This window comes from Echeneis naucrates, chromosome 10 (assembly GCF_900963305.1).
Source record: "Echeneis naucrates chromosome 10, fEcheNa1.1, whole genome shotgun sequence".
In the NCBI taxonomy this organism is placed as follows: domain Eukaryota; kingdom Metazoa; phylum Chordata; class Actinopteri; order Carangiformes; family Echeneidae; genus Echeneis; species Echeneis naucrates.
Window position 1 is genome coordinate 13,018,459 of NC_042520.1, and position 17,247 is coordinate 13,035,705.

General features: G+C 40.6%; 1 protein-coding gene across 1 annotated transcript in view; it reads left to right on the forward strand.

Annotated features, from left to right (window-relative positions):
• Positions 1-996: 996 nt before the first annotated feature.
• spock1 (SPARC (osteonectin), cwcv and kazal like domains proteoglycan 1) overlaps positions 997-17,247 on the forward strand; it is an 82,252-nt gene continuing 66,001 nt past the window's right edge. Inside the window, exons 1-2 of the mRNA XM_029512667.1 lie at positions 997-1,085; positions 1,592-1,729. Of these exons, the coding sequence (XP_029368527.1) occupies positions 1,595-1,729 (135 nt within the window). The 5' untranslated portion in view covers positions 997-1,085; positions 1,592-1,594. The remainder of the gene's footprint in view (positions 1,086-1,591; positions 1,730-17,247) is intronic.

The following is a 17,247-nucleotide window of genomic DNA, read 5'->3' on the forward strand; positions in this document are numbered from 1 at the left end:
ATGGACCTGTATAGAGTTTAGCTTTGATGGGGAAAAAAACCCCAAAACAATTTAACCCAGGACTCCGCTTGACAAAGCATCAACATAAAAATCGAAAAAAAAAAAAAAAAGATGTTTTTTAAATCAATAAAAACCACATTGCTGAGGTAATGTAAGAGCAGGCCAATAGGACTATACGGTTTTTTTTATATATATATTTTCCTTTTGGACAATGTTAATCCTGCTTAGACTATAGACCATATGGAGCATTTCAGACGGTAGGAGATAAGCAGCTGTACCAGACTGCTGACTTCTTTTGTGCAGTGCAGAGACAGGTCAGTAAAGAAGACCTGAATTAAACTCCAAAATTAAAAAAAAAAGGACGGGAAACAACTATCATCTGGCTGCGCGTCACTCTTCCAAAGAGAAAGGACGAAAGAAAGAAAGCATTTTGTTGGGACGGACAAACCGCCATCAAAGCAGAGTCACAGATGAAATAGTTAAACGTACACTTCCGGTCAGAAGTCAAACTTTTACAAGCTAGTCTCGGTTCCCTGAAGTTGACCCACATAGATTAAGCCAATTAATGAACGGTGTTTGCAGACACTCCTCCCCCAGCTGTGGGACGTTCACGGCACCGAAACTGCGGTTTATGTCACTTAATTGCGTTTACGATGGTGGACACAGGAGCTCGGATTTCAGCAACAGAGGTGCGTGACTAAAATGAAATTTGTGTTTGTACACACTGAACAGCGCTTCTTCGACACGGCTCCCAAATCCTGTCTGCGCTCTGGTGTGAGCACACGCCCCCCCGCAGAAAATCAATGACACGGTTAGTGAGAGAGTGAGAGAGAGAGAGGGGGAGAGAGAGAGAGAGAGAGAGAGAGAGGGGGAGAGAGAGAGAGAGAGAGAGAGAGAGGGAGGGAGGGGGGCGGTGTCTGGTGACTGAGGAGGAGGAGGAGGAGGAGAAAGCTCCCGGTCCGCTCGCTCTCTTTTTTTTCGCCGTCAATCCACCGAGCAGTCGGGAGCTACCGGAGAGCCCGGGGCCGACCGTGGACTTATTCTCCCCCCGGGAATCACAACTGGACACCGGCGAACTATCCCAGGTGGGTGCCGGCGCTCTTCCTCCTGAGGGAGGGGTGTCAACTGGAAAAGTCCTGTTTTCGTTGTGATGGTGGTGAAGATGATGTTTGGTGGGGGGAAGCAGAAGAAGTAGTGTCAGACAGTGTGTGTGTGTGTGTGTGTGTGTGTGTGTGTGTGTTGGGGGGGCGCGCATTTGTGCTGACGTCGCTAATTGCTTTTTAAATTGGCGGACGTGAAGCTGGAGAGCTAACCGTTTGGCGGGGCCCCATCTGCCGCGGTGACAACTCTCCAATGTTTCTAATCCGATTAGAAAGAGGATCAGCATTTTGATAAAACGAGCACTCGTGCTCCTCTCTGACACCCTGACCCGCTGTGAATCACACTGGGACAGTCCTGTGGTCTGGAAAGTGTGTGTGTCACTTCACCTGGCCACACACACTTGACAGCAGACTTCTCTCCTCAGTGTGTCAGCTTCCCTCACTCTGAATATCCGTCTTCTCCATCTCCTCTCTCTGTCTTTGCCTTTCAGAAGATGATGCTTCCTCTGCTACTTGTCGTTGCTCTCCTGCTGAGCACAGAAAAGGCGGTTTCCGGTAACACTAACGACAAATGGCTAAGCACCGTGGCTCAGTACAACAAGGACAGATCCTGGAACAGATTCAGAGATGTGAGTTGCTTTCTGAGACGCAATATCCAGTCAACAGGGGCTTTATAATCAGCCTCATTGTGTGTGAGTGTCTTTTTATTTGTGTGTGTGTGTGTGTAGCTTTTTATAAGTGTGTGATGGAGAGGGGAGCTCACTCTGTCCTTGATACACCCCGTGTGCATTTGAGCACTTGCCAGAAGCCAAAATCCACCTTGTAGAAACTCAGCAGGTTCAACTCCCAGTTGAAAGAGACGGACTTCTTAAACAGACAGCACTGAATTGCTGCACATGACGGAGAATCTGTTTGACTGACTGGTTTCCCTGCTGGATTGCCTCCTTTTTTCCAGTAGCTTCACCATAACAGTGGGCTTACATCTCTGATAGGCTGAGCATCTAGTTCAGTCAGATCTTTCTTTCAGTCTGCCCTAACTGTTGGCGTGACAGTAAATGTAGTTTTATGAACACACAGCGGGTGAGCAGTCTGCACAGGAGATGGAGTGCTGTTACCAGTGTTGTGAGAAAGTGAGAACTACTAAGGCTTATGTCTTCAGGGACGTTGGACATTTATTTTTTTCCTGAGGTATCTGTTATATCTACAGTTGACTGTAGCCCAGCTGACTCAGTGCAGACGCATATCGGTGCTTAAATATTTTTGAATTGCTCTTGTTTGAATCACCATGCCTGACTGAGGCTAAAACGGTTAGGATTTTTTGAAAACCGTTTTTAAAACTTGAAATGAAATGCTCCAAAGGAGTGCCCTTTAATGAAGAAGGAGTACTGTGTATGAAGTGGGTGGTTAACATTGTCAAGTGCTAATTGCATTGATACTGATTGTAGCTCTAATTATTGTCAAATAGGCTCAGAATCAGTTAGCTGCTCTACTGCCACAGATTTTACTAACGATCCACAGTTCTCCATTTTACCAAAGATCAGGCTAACGTTTGGGGAAATGTGCAGGAAACAGTGCACAATGCACAGTAAGGTACAGACTGTTGCTGCTGCAATGCAACCTTAAAAGTGCTTAGGAGAAAAAAATGGATTTGGGGTGTTAATGCTGAATCCAACATGCCACAATGACTTAAAGCTTTTTGTTCTACTGTATGTTTTTAACTATGACATTGAGGCAGCCCTTATCTCAAGGCAATTTTAAGATCTATTTGATCAGTCATTTCCAAAACATCTTTAAGTTGACAGAACATGCACAACCTTCCGCCTTCAGACCATCTATTACTGGCTCTTTAAAAAAGATATCTCTCAAGTTCTCAAAAAAAAAAAAAAAAAAAACGATTACAAACTGAGACCAATGACACCCAGAAACACTTAATTTAAAGAATTGTTTGGTCTGTGTTTTTTATTTAACACCTAAAATTCTCCCCTTAATCTCTGGACTCAACTGCAGAGTAATGACAATACAGAAATAATGAACTGTCAAACGTAATTAGTCATTTTATGGCCGAATGGGACGAGTGCAATCACTGGGACTGTATTTCATACCATTCTCTTAGCATTGTGAAGTCTTTTGCTGACTGCTAACATGCTTTCCAGAGATTTCTGCCAGACAGTGGGCTAACTTTGGCCTTATTAGAAGTGTCTTTCCCTTTACTGTACTGGACCTGTGATTTGAGAGCTAGTATTAGTCATGTCTGTATACACTTGGCCAGGGCTCTACTACCTGCAGTGTGTGTGTGTGCCTGTGTGCCTGTGTATGTGCTGCCGTTATTTCTCTCTGTGGTCTCCTGTGCAGATGAAACTCATTAACAGGAAACTGTCAGTGGAGGGCGGAGGGCAGGAGTGGAGAGAGGAGAGGAAGAAGCGGGGGATAGGTGCAATGGATAGGGTGGGAAAGCTGTGACATTTTATGTGTAATATTTCAAACAATACTACCAATCAAAAGCAGGGGCTGTTGTTGTATGTCTGTGTGCGTGTGACATTGTTTGCTCTATCACATACGGAAACCCGCTGCTCGTAATTTGTCTCTGCAACATTTGCTGTCTTTTGAGCCACTGTGTCTCCTTTCTTGCGCCGTTGTTTCTCAGTCATTTCTCTCCTCCTCTTTCTGACACCTAACACATTAATATCATAGACAGCAAGACGAGAAATTAGGAAAAATGTGCTCCTATATGAAACTGTTTCAAGGCAAAAAGCAACCTTTACTGCAGTGACCTGCATTTGTGGATTGGGAGAAAGATTGATTTTTCACATAGCTACTCTTGTTTTGATTATGATGTGCTCAAAGGCCCCTTGTGCAGCATTTGGCTGTGAAAAGATGAAGACTGGTGAAATCATTGGTCATTAATTAAAAAAAAATCATAATATGGGACTCATCAGAGTTCAGGAATTCTGAGTTCCACGGTGTGGCTGCTGCTCTGGCCCACATTTAGAAACCAGCGAATTGTCGGATGTCAAGTAGCTGATTAGTCACTTTGATGTCATAATTCAAATCCGTCATTATCTGTTGCATCCTGGGGAAACACAGTAGCTATTCATAACAGTGCTTCATGTCTGTCACTCAGTCAACGTCACACGACTTCTCTCACTTCTCACCGATCATGGACTTGACATATTTTTACACACATTTCCTTCTCTTTTTTTTCTTTTTCTTTTTCCATTTTCTACTTCTGTCTCTGGAGAAGTGAATGACCCTGTGCTTCCTCAACCTTAGCCCCTCTCCATCTATCGCCTCCTCTCGCTCCCTCTGCCCTCGCCCATGACTCCTCCTCTCTGCTGTTCTCCTCTGCTTGCCATGTTTCACTCTGCATCCCTGTTGATGAGCCACTTGCTTGCTCCTGCATAATTCATGACCGTCCGTTAGGTGGCAGGGGAGCTGGTGCCATAGTGTAACAGTCAGAGTTGAGGTGGCTTGTCTTGCGAGCATCAGGAAAAAAAGGGGTGTGATTTATAGATTTACCTGGTTATATTCCTAATAACTGGCCTATAATGTGATAAAAGAAGTGCAAATGGAGGTAGTTTGATTCTAGATCACTTCCACTGAGGAGATAGATGCAGTAAAAATTTAAAACCATCATCATTTCAAAAATAAATTTCTTTTCCATGTGCTTGTGTACCTCTTGCTGTTCTGAATTTTAACTGGTTTTTGAAGATGAAAGGGCACATTTTAGAATAAATGACGCATCATATTGGCTTCTGATTTAGGCACATGGACAGGCTTGCTGGTTGAGCTTTTCACACACCAGCCACTGTTGTGTAAATGTCTGTATGTGGTCTCAACATTATGATTAGTTTTCGGTTTCTGTAGTGCATCGCCTTTGTTACAGATTGGACGGGCTAGAGCTCAGCCTCTGAAAGGATATCTGAATGTTTAAAACCAATTAAATCATTTCTTTATCCCTAAATTTGCTGAACCACCTTTGTTGCTCTATTGCCAAATCACTTGTTGTTGGTATTTAAACCAAGATCCTTTCAGCTTTCCTTAGGGTGCAATCACTGCTTTAATTTCATGAGCTTTTATGCAAATAAAGCATAACTGCAGTAAATATACACACATTTGTATGCAGCAGTGAGTTGGACTGTTTTTCAGTTTCAAGCAGGTCAACTTTGTAAGTCTGCAGCTGCCTCGTGTTCTGGGTGCATCAAAGTATTCTGGTCAGGACAGAAGTGACTTGAACAGTCCAGCAGGAACAGTGGTAGAACCAGATTCAGCAGTAACAACAAAAAAATCTGGTAATGGCTGCAGACAGGGTTGGACCGGTGAGTCAGCTCCAGCTCCACAGAAACGTAGTCAATATATTTGTAATGTTGGATGGATCTGAGGACACTTAAGTATTCTTAGGAAACAGTTTTAGTTGATAATTAGGGTGCTTCACTCTTTCTAAATTATGTGGCTAATTATTTCATCTTTTGTGTCAGAACTGCTCACCTCAATCTTATCTGCCCTCTGCTGTCAAAAAAAAAACTATTTTTAACGGTGCAGAGTTGCATTGAAAGACAAGGTCGTATGATCGGAGAGATGTACAATGCAGATATTTACTGTTTGGATCACAAACATTTTGTGTGTGATTACTTTTAATATTGTGGGGAACTCTGTGAGGTGATGCATATACAGTAATGATCTGTGAATTGCTGAACAGGATTGTTTAAGCCAGTTCTACTAATGTGACCAAAGGGAGCCCATTACTGTTGAATTTATTTTTTTGACTTGGTTGTCTGTGTTGATGTTAGTGTGCAGGGAGCAGCAACTTCAGAGAGCCAGCATATGACATGAACAAAAGTTTGATCAGTCTTAAGTATGTGCTGAGGACTACTGATCATCAGGCCATGTACAAGAGAGTGAGAGTAAGAGAACCAAAGTGTGTTTGTTGGAGGTGTTGCACTTCAGTAGCTTTTAATACTAGCCCAAAGTATCAAATATTGCAAACTGTCTGGTCAGAACCGAAGCCTTATTAATGTAACATTAAACCAGAGTCTTATTCGGAAACAAATTGATGCAGACGCAATTTACATGTAACATTTTATAAATCTTTTGGCCTCTCCATTCCCCTCCTATCTGCTCTGCTCCTCTCCTGGATCTCTTGTCAGCTTCTTTGTCTGCAAAGAGCGACAAGTAGCTGTCGTTGCCATTCAGGCAAGCCCACTTTTATCCTCAAGAGTCGGAAAAGTTGTTTACGCTTTTCTGTTGCTGCTTCCTCCTAAAAGAGGCTTTTCTTGTCCCAATCCTCCTTCCCCTACTTTCTTTCTTTTCTGACTGAAATCCTGTCTTCAACCCTGTTTGCATGCTGTCGGATTTCCAGTAATGCACAAAACCTCATTTTTGAGGGACAGCGAAGGTCTGCTGCTTATTTCCTCATATTTTTGTGTAAATGGCATCTCCGCACTGTCTATTCAGTAGCTGGTGAACCTGGTGGCAGGTTGAAAATCTTTGCAAGTTGGAAGATGCTGTGTGTCTGTTTGTGTTTGCAGTGTACCAATGTGTGTTGGAGCGTGCAGCCTGTCTCAGCTCTGTCTCATGGTGAGAATTAAATGTTGTCATCTTTTATCAGCAGTATTCTCTTTTCCGACACGACAGTCTCTCCAGGGCTGCCAGTCACAGACCCCCGTCGTCTCTCTTCATCAAAACAAAAGGACTGTGTGCGTGCATGTGTATGCAGGTGTGTGATGTGCTAGAATTTCTGAGTTGCGTTGTGTTTTTCAGCCCAGGAATGGTCTGTAGTGGCACTATAATTTTTAGTTTAAACCTGGTTGCTCTGGCACGTGTTTTACTTCTTTGCATTTATGAAAGAAAGGGGTTTTGCTGACCATGCATGTTCTTTTTCTGCTCTGCTCCACCTCACAGTGAACAGATTCACACCCGGGAGCTTGCCACTGCATCTAAATGAACTGGTCCTCCTCTGTTATAGCCGTGTGTGTGTGTGCTCTGATTGGTTGGTTGTACAGCTGAGGGGGAAGGGAAGGGTGTGGTTTAGAGAAGCAGCTTAGGCAAGACAAACCATGTCACCTTCAACTTCACGGACACACACACACACACACACACACACACAGGCACACACAGGCACACAGTGTGACTGAATGTTCAAAGGAAGACACACAGTATTTCCATGAATTAAAGAAAGACTTGGATGAACAGCTGTCAGTCTCACTTATCACTCCTGCTCTGTCTTCCATTTCTCTTTCTCCTCTTAAATGGCTTCTGTATCTTCTCTTCATCTCCTATGTCTCCTGGCTCTTCAGTCTCTCGTTTTATACTTGACTTATTCCTGATGAAAGAGTGCCCTTCGTGATAAACCTTTTCTCGCCCGGTTCCTGCTCATTGTACCTCTTTTCTCTTTGCATTCTCTCCTTCTGCATGTATATTTCTCACTAAGCTATTGATTTCAGATGAGAAATTGCTGATTCCAATCTCTGTGCTGAAATAGTGTGTGTGTGTGTGTGTGTGTGTGTGTGTGTGTGTGTGTGTGTGTGTGTGTGTGTGTGTGTGTGTGTGTGTGTGTGTGTGTGTGTGTGCATGTGTGTGTGTGTGTGTGTGTGTGTGTGTGTGTGTGTGTGAGAGAGAGAGAGAGAAGGGCATTGCATTTTTCTGTGTCAGATTGTACCCCTTTAAACTGATTGGTGGAAAATCTTTGTGGCTCTCTCTTACTGCTGTCTCTGGACATGTTCTCTCACACACAGACATGCACAGCTTCCCATGAACCCTGAGGCTCTCGGGGAGATTGATCAGTAAATTTACAAGGCCTGGTAATGCCGATTGGAGCCTTGATGTAATCAATGAGAGTGTGAAATGACAGAAAGACGTGCAAACACCCCCACACATACACACACGCTAAAGGACAATATGGCTGGAGGGTAGACAAAGGTCAGTGTCCCCCATGACCAGGATAACTAGGTTATGAGAGAGGTGTATATGTGTTTGTTTGTGTGTGCTGGAGTATAAAACAGAAAGAGAGCAAGACAAAGCAGCTAAAGGACAAACAGCTACAGGATTGCCAGTGTAATTTTGGCTGACGATAAGAAACAGGAAATGGAAAAAAGAAAGATGGTTGGAGAGGAGAACGCACTTTAATGTGAAGCCTATCAAGACTGTGGGCATAACAGATGGACAGATGGAAAAATGTGGAATCCATCATCAATACAACATGTGTGCATGTGTGCATGTGTGGATGTGTGTTTCAATCAGCTTTTTCATGGTGGCCCGCCGCCCCACACTCCCTTCTCTCTCTGTGGGGATTGTCTTTCTGTTGGTTCATTTGGTGCTGATATGAAGCTCTCCTGCTAAGCTGTTAATTCTTTTGAAGAGATGCTGTCTGATTTTCTGCCTTGGTCTAAAAATTTGCCAAAACAGAAAAAAAAAAAACCCTGCCTGGTCCTGAGAGCTTGATGCAGTTGAACCTGGAAAAAACACATTTAAGTTGGCAAAATGCAAGCAAATGGAGGAAATATCTTAATTTGACTGAATGTTTGCAGCATTTAGACAAACTACAGACAGACAAGGGAACTCAACCAAACAGAAAAATAAACAATGGCTTTGGGAACACTGCAAAACTGTGAGGTAAAACCGGAATCATTCAATCGCAGTGTTTTAAAGAAGGAAGCATACTTACTGATGACCACGGATAGTCAACTTCACTGATTTGATTAACAAGCATGACAACACACATGCCAGCTCATCAATTTTTAAATGCCATTTGAAAATGTCTCCATTGTTGTCTGCTGCTTGCAGCATTTCATTGTGATTTTTGTAGTTGGTTGTTTTTGCTCTTAAATTTTATGAATTTTTATTTATTTATTTATTTATTTATTTTTATCCAATCTGTTGCCTAAGTGGATAAGAGGTGGCATATAAATGTTTTAGTTGTTTGCATATATTTTCTTTAGTTGCATGTGATTGCATCTTATCACTAGCTCTCCTGATCTGACCACATTTTTAAATAAAATGCATTTTTATTAAATCAGTACATTACAAAAAATCCTGCCTGTAGATTCCTTTAAGTGGAGCTGCATTAAACTGCCTATACTGTGCATGCCTTCAATAACACAATTGGCTGTATGATGCCATGCAAAGGCATACATTTGTTAATCTAGTATTTGAGCATTTGCCATGGCACTTAAGCTGATAATCTCTCTGGATGTGTTGGACCATTGTGGAAAATGTTGCAAATCAATAAGGGTGTGGTTTATATATTGGCCTTTCAGACTTGCTAGTGTCATCGTTGGTCTGTTGATCCATCATTCTGATTTCTAAATTTCACTCTGTCATGAACTTGATGGTCAATTTATAACGTAGTTAAACTGGGAACATCCACATATCTAGCAGTGAAAGTTCATGTCAGTTTTGTAATTTATGAATCATTTAACAATTTCAACATTAAAATTGATTCATTCCAAATTAAATTTCCAGCATTAATACACCATTACCCTGCATGTGGTTCTGATCCATATTGCATCAAGCTGTCCTCTCTGTATTTCTACCATATTCCATCTTCATGGAAGTCTGCCAGCGTTGTTAGAAATTGTCTTTATTCTAATGACAGGCAGCTAGCTTTCTGTCGACATATGTCTCTAGTAATTTAGGATTTCCATATTTGTAGCTGTTGGTTTTTATTGAAGAGGGAGGACATTAGTGTGGTTGTGTGTGTGCGTGCATGTGTTTGTCAAAATGTCAGTATAAACAAAACTGTCTAGTATCATGCAAAAAAGATGCATGGCTTGTTTTGATAATCATTTTTGAATGTTAGAGTAAAATGGTTTTATTTATTTATTTATTTATATATAGACACACACACACACACATGTCACAGGGGTTTTGTATGTGTTTGTGCGAGTGCCTCTGTTGCTATCGCTATTAAGGAAGCTGTCACCCCTGCTGTGTACAAGTTCTTGTGTGTAATCTTCTTTTGAGGTTTGGCTCTCTGCACATCTCTCCATATGCTGCTGTTTCATTTGTCTATATATCAGTTGAGTCTATGAGTGGAGATGAACCGTAGCAACCTTATTTACCAGCCTGTGCCCCTGATAATGGGGACTTCCTTTAGGCACGCCCACAGTACTATTTCTTTTTTTTTTAAGTCTTAATATTAAGTCTTGGGTTCATGCCTGCTCTCTGCTTTTCATCCTCTTGATCTATTTTCTACTAATAGCTAATATTAACATGCTAAAATAGTCACATGGTAATGCTTAGCAAGTATAATGTTGAAAATGTTCACTATCTTGGTTCCAAATGCTAATTTGCAACTAAGCTCTTAAGTTGATTAGGGTCCAATAGATTTTGTTAATCTGCCAAAGAAGCCATTGATTATCACTGACTGTGAACCTGATTCTTCATTTAAATACTATGCACATCGTAAATATTGTAATAGGTAAGAATTCATCATCAATGTGAACATGATCAGATATTTATTAGTCTTTTTGTTGTGCCATATAACTTCCTCCTGCTGCTTTGGACAAACATTTCCCTGTTTTTGCTCTCATGTAATGAGGTTAGATGTTTTGGTTTGTACAGCAGCTATATGCTTTAATTGATTGCATGTGTCAGCCTGCGCTTGTACCCTGCAATCATAGGATCTGTTACTGAGATGATTTATGCAGTCATTGCTTTGACCACAGAGAGAGCTGATGCCTATCCACATATTGTCTTTTGGAGGGCAGTCTAATCAACTGTGTAATACACTGAATTTTATTTACAAGTGGGCCATCCTGCTCAGATCACAAGGGCCACCATATGTAATAAATCAGGGGCAGTCCGTTCCTCTTTTTCACACCTCCAACAGTCCTCTTTTCGATCAGTGTCAGCATCTGTCGTCCTCCTCCCTCTCTTTTTCTCTTCTTCTCACACTGTGATGTTTACGGTCTCTAAAACCAAGTCAGAGGGAATTCGTCATTATATCATTTTCCTCCCGAGGGCAAGGATACTGTTACTGTTTGTGTGTGAAAGAGAGTGTGTGTGGGTTTGAGAGATGTCTTGTCTGCTTCAATAATTCAGGAGGTTTCTGCTTCTGCAGTTCTTCTGATGCTCCTGGGAGACAGAGGCAGAAAGAGAGAGAGAGAGGAGGAGGGATGGGAGAGATTGACGCAAACATGTGGCAGATCTCTTTCTTGTAGCTTTTAGTGCCTTTCCATATTCCTCACTGCATAATTTTGTCATTCTCTGCAGATAAGTAACTCCCTGCTACACTTTTTTTTTTTTTTTTTTTTTTTTTTTTTTTTTTTTATTACAGTCGTACCTTTTGGGAATTGTAGGTAATGGCAACGAGTAGTTGAGCCCTGAGGGGTTGAATGAATATTGCATGTACAGTCATGGACTCTCTGTATGTGTTTGTGTTACAGTTAAACAAATAGCCCTGTGGGTAATGAAGCCATAGTATTAGTTTTAAGACTTCCTGGATCAGTTACCAAGAGATGTAAGCTTCTGTAAGGAGTTTGTGTGTGAAGAGTTATTTATATTGGGGTTTTGTATGAACAATTGCGCCAAGAAGCATATCATTGCAGCATCCTTGGTTTGACGGGCTAATTAGCACTAAACACAAACAACGGCTTCAACATTAGCTTTGCAGTTTGTTTGTTTTTTTTTTTTTTTTTTTTTCTTTGGTCAAATCAGGAAACCAGTTGATGGATTATTAAAAGTTAAAGGAATAACAGCTTATTATTCGCTCACGTCACAACAATATTTTTGTAAGAAAAACTAAAAAGGCCACCCTGCCAGTGGCTTTAGGGGAAGAGTCATTGAATCAGCAAAGCAAGTCAGATTCATCCTCTGGGCCAGTTATTACAGCCAAAATGTTTTTTGTTTTTTTTTTTTTTTATTCATCCAACCGTTGCTAAAATATTTCTCAACTTGAGAAGTGATGGACACGTTGACCAACAGTTCAACTTTGCTGTACATAGTACCAAAGATGGCCTCAACCAATATGCAAGAAAGAAACATAAAAAAAAATTGAATTACATAACATTTTCTCTTACGTAATATACGTCCTTTTGTGGTGACAAGAAATAAAAAAGATTTTGTTCTCCACTGTCACTGTAATCTCCCTGCTGTAAGACAAGCATTAGATTTCAGAACCACGGCCAGCTCAGATGTAATCGAGAAGAAATCCTGATTGTTGCTGAAGTCTGCTCTGTTGTGTTTCTGCTGTCAGGGAGGTGAGGGAGTCATCTCTTGATATGTGTCAGAGGTCATAGCTGAAAAGTTCAAGTGGATAAAAATGATGGCAGATGAGTTGTTCTGCTTTAAGGATGGACTTCTGCCGAGCAGAATGATGGTGGTGGTGTTGGAGTTGGTTGTAGCCTGTCGTTGCCAACTTTACACCCATTTTCTCTGGCACTGCATAACCACTCTCCATTGAGATGCCACAGTGTTGTCAGTGTAACAGCTGGCTGGACGTCCTGTTTCAGGCTGACTTTCAAATCCAGAGAGACATGAGATTTAAGCCAGATGGTGTTTTTATCCCTTATATCCTATTTAAACTTTTTAATTTTGAACACATAAAGGATACATATCCGAAGGAGAAAGCCAATTTAAAAGTCATTTTAAATTGATTATGTTCCTCAAGTGGACTTGGACTTGTGGAATTGTACTTCAGTACTTCACCACACAGACAGTAAACCACCAGCATCAAGTATTTCAGCATTCATCACAGATACTAATACACACAGATAAGTGTGTATCGCCATTCAGCTGCAGATACAGTATCTTCACTGCACGATCCTCAAAACAAACATGCAAAAACTTTGAAAGATTTGGAATCTGATAAGGTTTATTTTATGCAGAATCATAATCTAGCCGATTGGTTTTCCACACCAGAGGATTTCAGGTGATTTGTACAGATAAATAGCACAGTCATAAATACACCAAAGTAACCTCATCCGAATTTTGTATTATATGAAATATTAATACACTTTAACACAACGTTATGTTACTACACACAAGGACATATTAGTTAGTTAGTTCTTTAAAGCTACACGAACCACAACCCTTCTGTTACATATGTGGTTAATTATCATTGGACATGTGTTCCCAATGTCCATAAAGTACTTCCTCTTCAGACATTCACTTGCTGTCTACTGTAGCTGCGGTCCATTAAAACTAAAGGTAGATACAGGCTTGAGTTGTTGTGTGTGTGTGTGTGTGTGGTTTTTTTTTTATTTTTTTTTTGGTCTTTATAAGTGTATCTTAAGGGCAAAAGACCTTCATTCCACAGTTTCTGTTTTGTTCCATTAAGGTCATTGGTCACAATAAGCCTAAAGAAATGTAATTTTGTTAAGATCACTGCATTGACACTGGGAGACCACAGCAACCTAATAAAATACGTATTGTGGCAGGAATTGTATGTGGTTTTTTTTTTTTTTTTTTTTTTTTTTTACATTGCAGAATAGCTTGTTCATGTTCTAGCTTTTTAGCAATTCAGTAGTATTTTCCTTGAGAAAAATGACAGGTTGTGGGCTCTGCTTCTTTTCTGATGAGTGGAAGCCCTCCCACTTATTAATAGCCAGAGTGATGAACTCATGTTCCTCATTTTTTACACCCTGTTAACCCTCCTCTTCATCTGCCTCTTCTGTACTGGGACGCTGACACAGTAACGCTACTTGCTTTGACGGTGGCAGTCTCAGTGATCGAGCAGTGGGCGGAGGAATGACTGTGGAAGAATAATGAGGGCAAATGGCCAGTCATGGCTTTGGGAAGAATAAAGGGAGATTGGTTATGTGAATGTCCCACTTAAATTTATGGGCGAGGTAGAGAGACCGGGTGAGATAGGTTTGGGCATGGAATTGATTACATTTATGAATATGCATGTGGAGGGTGACATGAGAATTGTTTGACAGCTTTAATTAAACTCATCCGCCTCTGAGCTGCAGCTTCATCACACTTTAATGAGCCCCACACCCAGCAGGCCACATGGAAGAAAGTCTGTCTGTTTAAACTTTTCACTCTTCTCTCTTCCTACCTCTGGTTCGTGTGCGTGTGCTTGCGCACTTATAACCTTGAAAGCACCAGTCTTTGGCAGGTTCCCAGTGACTTCTCATGGATTTTGAGTTGGATAATAAGGTGATTTGGGATGGTGCTGATCAATAGTAGGAGCTTCTTTTATCTGAATCTAACAGATAAAACTAGTCCAACCCTGCCAATAATGGCAGACATGGCTTCACTTTAGGTGGCACCATTTTAATTGGTGCAGTACTTTGTGCCTTCCTTTAGCCTGAATTCTTCAGCTCAACTGCTTTAGAGCCTCATGGATACATGGGAGGGCCAATATTATCATATTATGAGTTGGTATTAATCATGAATGCATTTTAATCATCATATGTGGTAGAAGATATATGTAAAATATAACAATATAGGGACCAAGCAAAATGTAAAATTACTAGAATTTCCATTTTAAGCACATATAATACCCATACACACTATGCTGAGGGAGTTTTTGGTTCTTGTAGTAATTTCAACTCTCCATGCAACTAGCTGATATGCTGATTCTGAGTATCTGGTATTTACCAAAAGTGGAGTGCATTTTACAGGGAAGTCAGATTTTTTTATTTATTATTAATTTTTTTGGTCCACTTTAATTCATTAAAGACATACCAAATTCATAAAATAAACTAATTAATCAAATATATTGATTCTGTACTCAAAAAAATGATATCAATTTGCTGTTTTAACAAAGTTTTAAGTCTCATATTTATCTAAATGTTGAGATTAATATCTTTCCAGGAACATATAAACATATGGCTAATAGTATTTATTAATTTAATTGATTTGATTACATTTCTGATATTTTTCTACTTTTTCAAATAATTTGATGTAATTAAATCAAATCAAATCAAATCAAATCAGATTTATTTGTATAGCGCCAAATCATAATAAAGTTACATCAAGGCACTTTACATATAGAGCAGGTCAAGACCAAACTCTTTATAAATTTAGGACACACACACGCATGCACACACAAACCTAAAACACAATGATATAATATTTGTAAATAATATTTGTTTGTTCATTTGTTGATTTCATTATAGGTAATCCACAAAACTGTAAACTGCTTACGTTAGCTTTAGCGTGAATCCACTCCTGACATCCCTATACATTTTTACATACACACACGCACACGTGCTTTACACACACCTTGACAAAACATTGTGAGTAGACCTTTAAATCTGACTCAGGATTATTACAGTCTGGAAAGCCTGACCCTTTCTCACTCCTGCTGAGTGTCCTTGTTAAACCATGAGGGGGAGGAAGTGTGAGAAATTTAAAAACGGCGCACACATACTGATGCGCTATAAACATGCTCCGTTTTCGTCCTTTCACTGGCACAACTACCACAGTGTTTGTGATTTAATTTGGAGGTTTACGGTGCAGTTATTGTGGAGAATGCAGTTTAAACAATTAAATCATAAATAGCCAATCAGCCAATTGTGAGTGATCGGAGAGGAAACTGTTTGCAGGATTCCCATCAACCCCTGAAGTCCAGCATAAATCCAGCTTTTGCCAATAGCAAAGTGGCTTTGTTTGAACAGGTGACACAGTCTTAGTGTTAATATGAGACTGTTAACATGAAAATCAGCCATTTGTCTCATATTGCCTATTGCATATTATTTTTACTAATATGGAGCAGACATAGCATAAGTTATGGTGGCCTGGACAAGCCATGGTCCCAGCTTTCATCAGGAATGTTCAAAGTTGCATATTATCACTCTCTCCAGGGGTCCCTCAGCATCATGGGAATGCACTGTAGTTCCCGGATGCCAGGAAGTGGAACAACTAAAGCTCAGCTGACAGAATTTCAGCTCTGGCAAACAGCGTGCTGGGTGCCATATGGGCGAGTGTGCACATGCATACGCACGCACAAACCAACACAAAAACTTACTGTCTCTTCCTAAGAAGCTGAACAGAGAAAGTTAGAATAGGCTGGTGCTGTTTTTTTACCTTCTAAATGTCAGCTTCTCAGCTTGAAAAGCTGCAGCCATAAAAGCAAAAACACACACAAGGTGAGGTCTTGCCCTTTTTCAATTTTGTGTGTGTGTACTGTACATTTTCATAAAAGGCAGCATTTCGATCAGGGAACATTCTGGTTAGATAGAAAGAGGTGTTATCTAATTGCTGAAATGTCTAATAACTTTGGCAGCCGTTTCTTACAGGAAGCACTTGTAGCAATTGTACTACACTACAACTTACGCATTAAGTTCATAGTGTTTTGAACAGGGTGTAAAAGCCAGCCTAGTGCTTTGGAACTTTTTTTTTTTTTTTTTTTTTATACAGCTGAGTGCTTGTAGCAGCCACTTTTCACTAGCACGATGCACCTTGGGAACACAGTCTGAACTCTTTTGTTTTGCTTGTTCAAACAGCTCATCTTTTAATTCTGTGTGAAAGTAACGGCAGGTTTCTGTTGACTGGTTACTCTTGGTGTGTAAGGTTACATATCGTCTATGACAGGACATATTGCCTGCGGCATTCATGACCTAGAAACGTGATTACCCAGATCATATTTCCCACTTGATCTGTCATACCAGGTTGGATTAACTCATGTGGTCAGTCATAGTTAAGTCTGTCGTTTAGTGCCCACTTCCTCCTGTGTTCATTTATAAAGCAATGTGTGTGTATGGGGAGAAAAGTTGTGTTAAAACAGGAGCTGTATTGGAAAAAAAATATTTGCCAAAGAAATTGAATATGCGGCTGTAAATGAGGCAATCTGAATTCTTACATTTCCTATCATAATGGTGCCAGTTTTTTTTTCCTTTAATTATGCTGTATGCTCAGATATTTGTTTTGTGTACCTCCGTGAAAGGAAGTCGCATCGCATTCGCCTGAAAGGAAGACGTGCACCTCATTATTTTATACTAATGGCCCCTCCTCGGAGCTTTACCAAGAGCCACATTACGGCTATACATATCTTTCACTGCTGCCACACTCTTAACTAGAGGCAAGCGACCACTAATACAAGGTTCATACACATGTACAAAAGTCAGATATTGCATTTTATATCCGAACCAATTATGGTTGTTACGATGGAGCCACACTGTAAACATGCAGCCTTGCTGCTCTAGTGCACCACAGGAAATTATACTTTATTTATTGTGCTAATATTGTTTTTGCAGCAGCA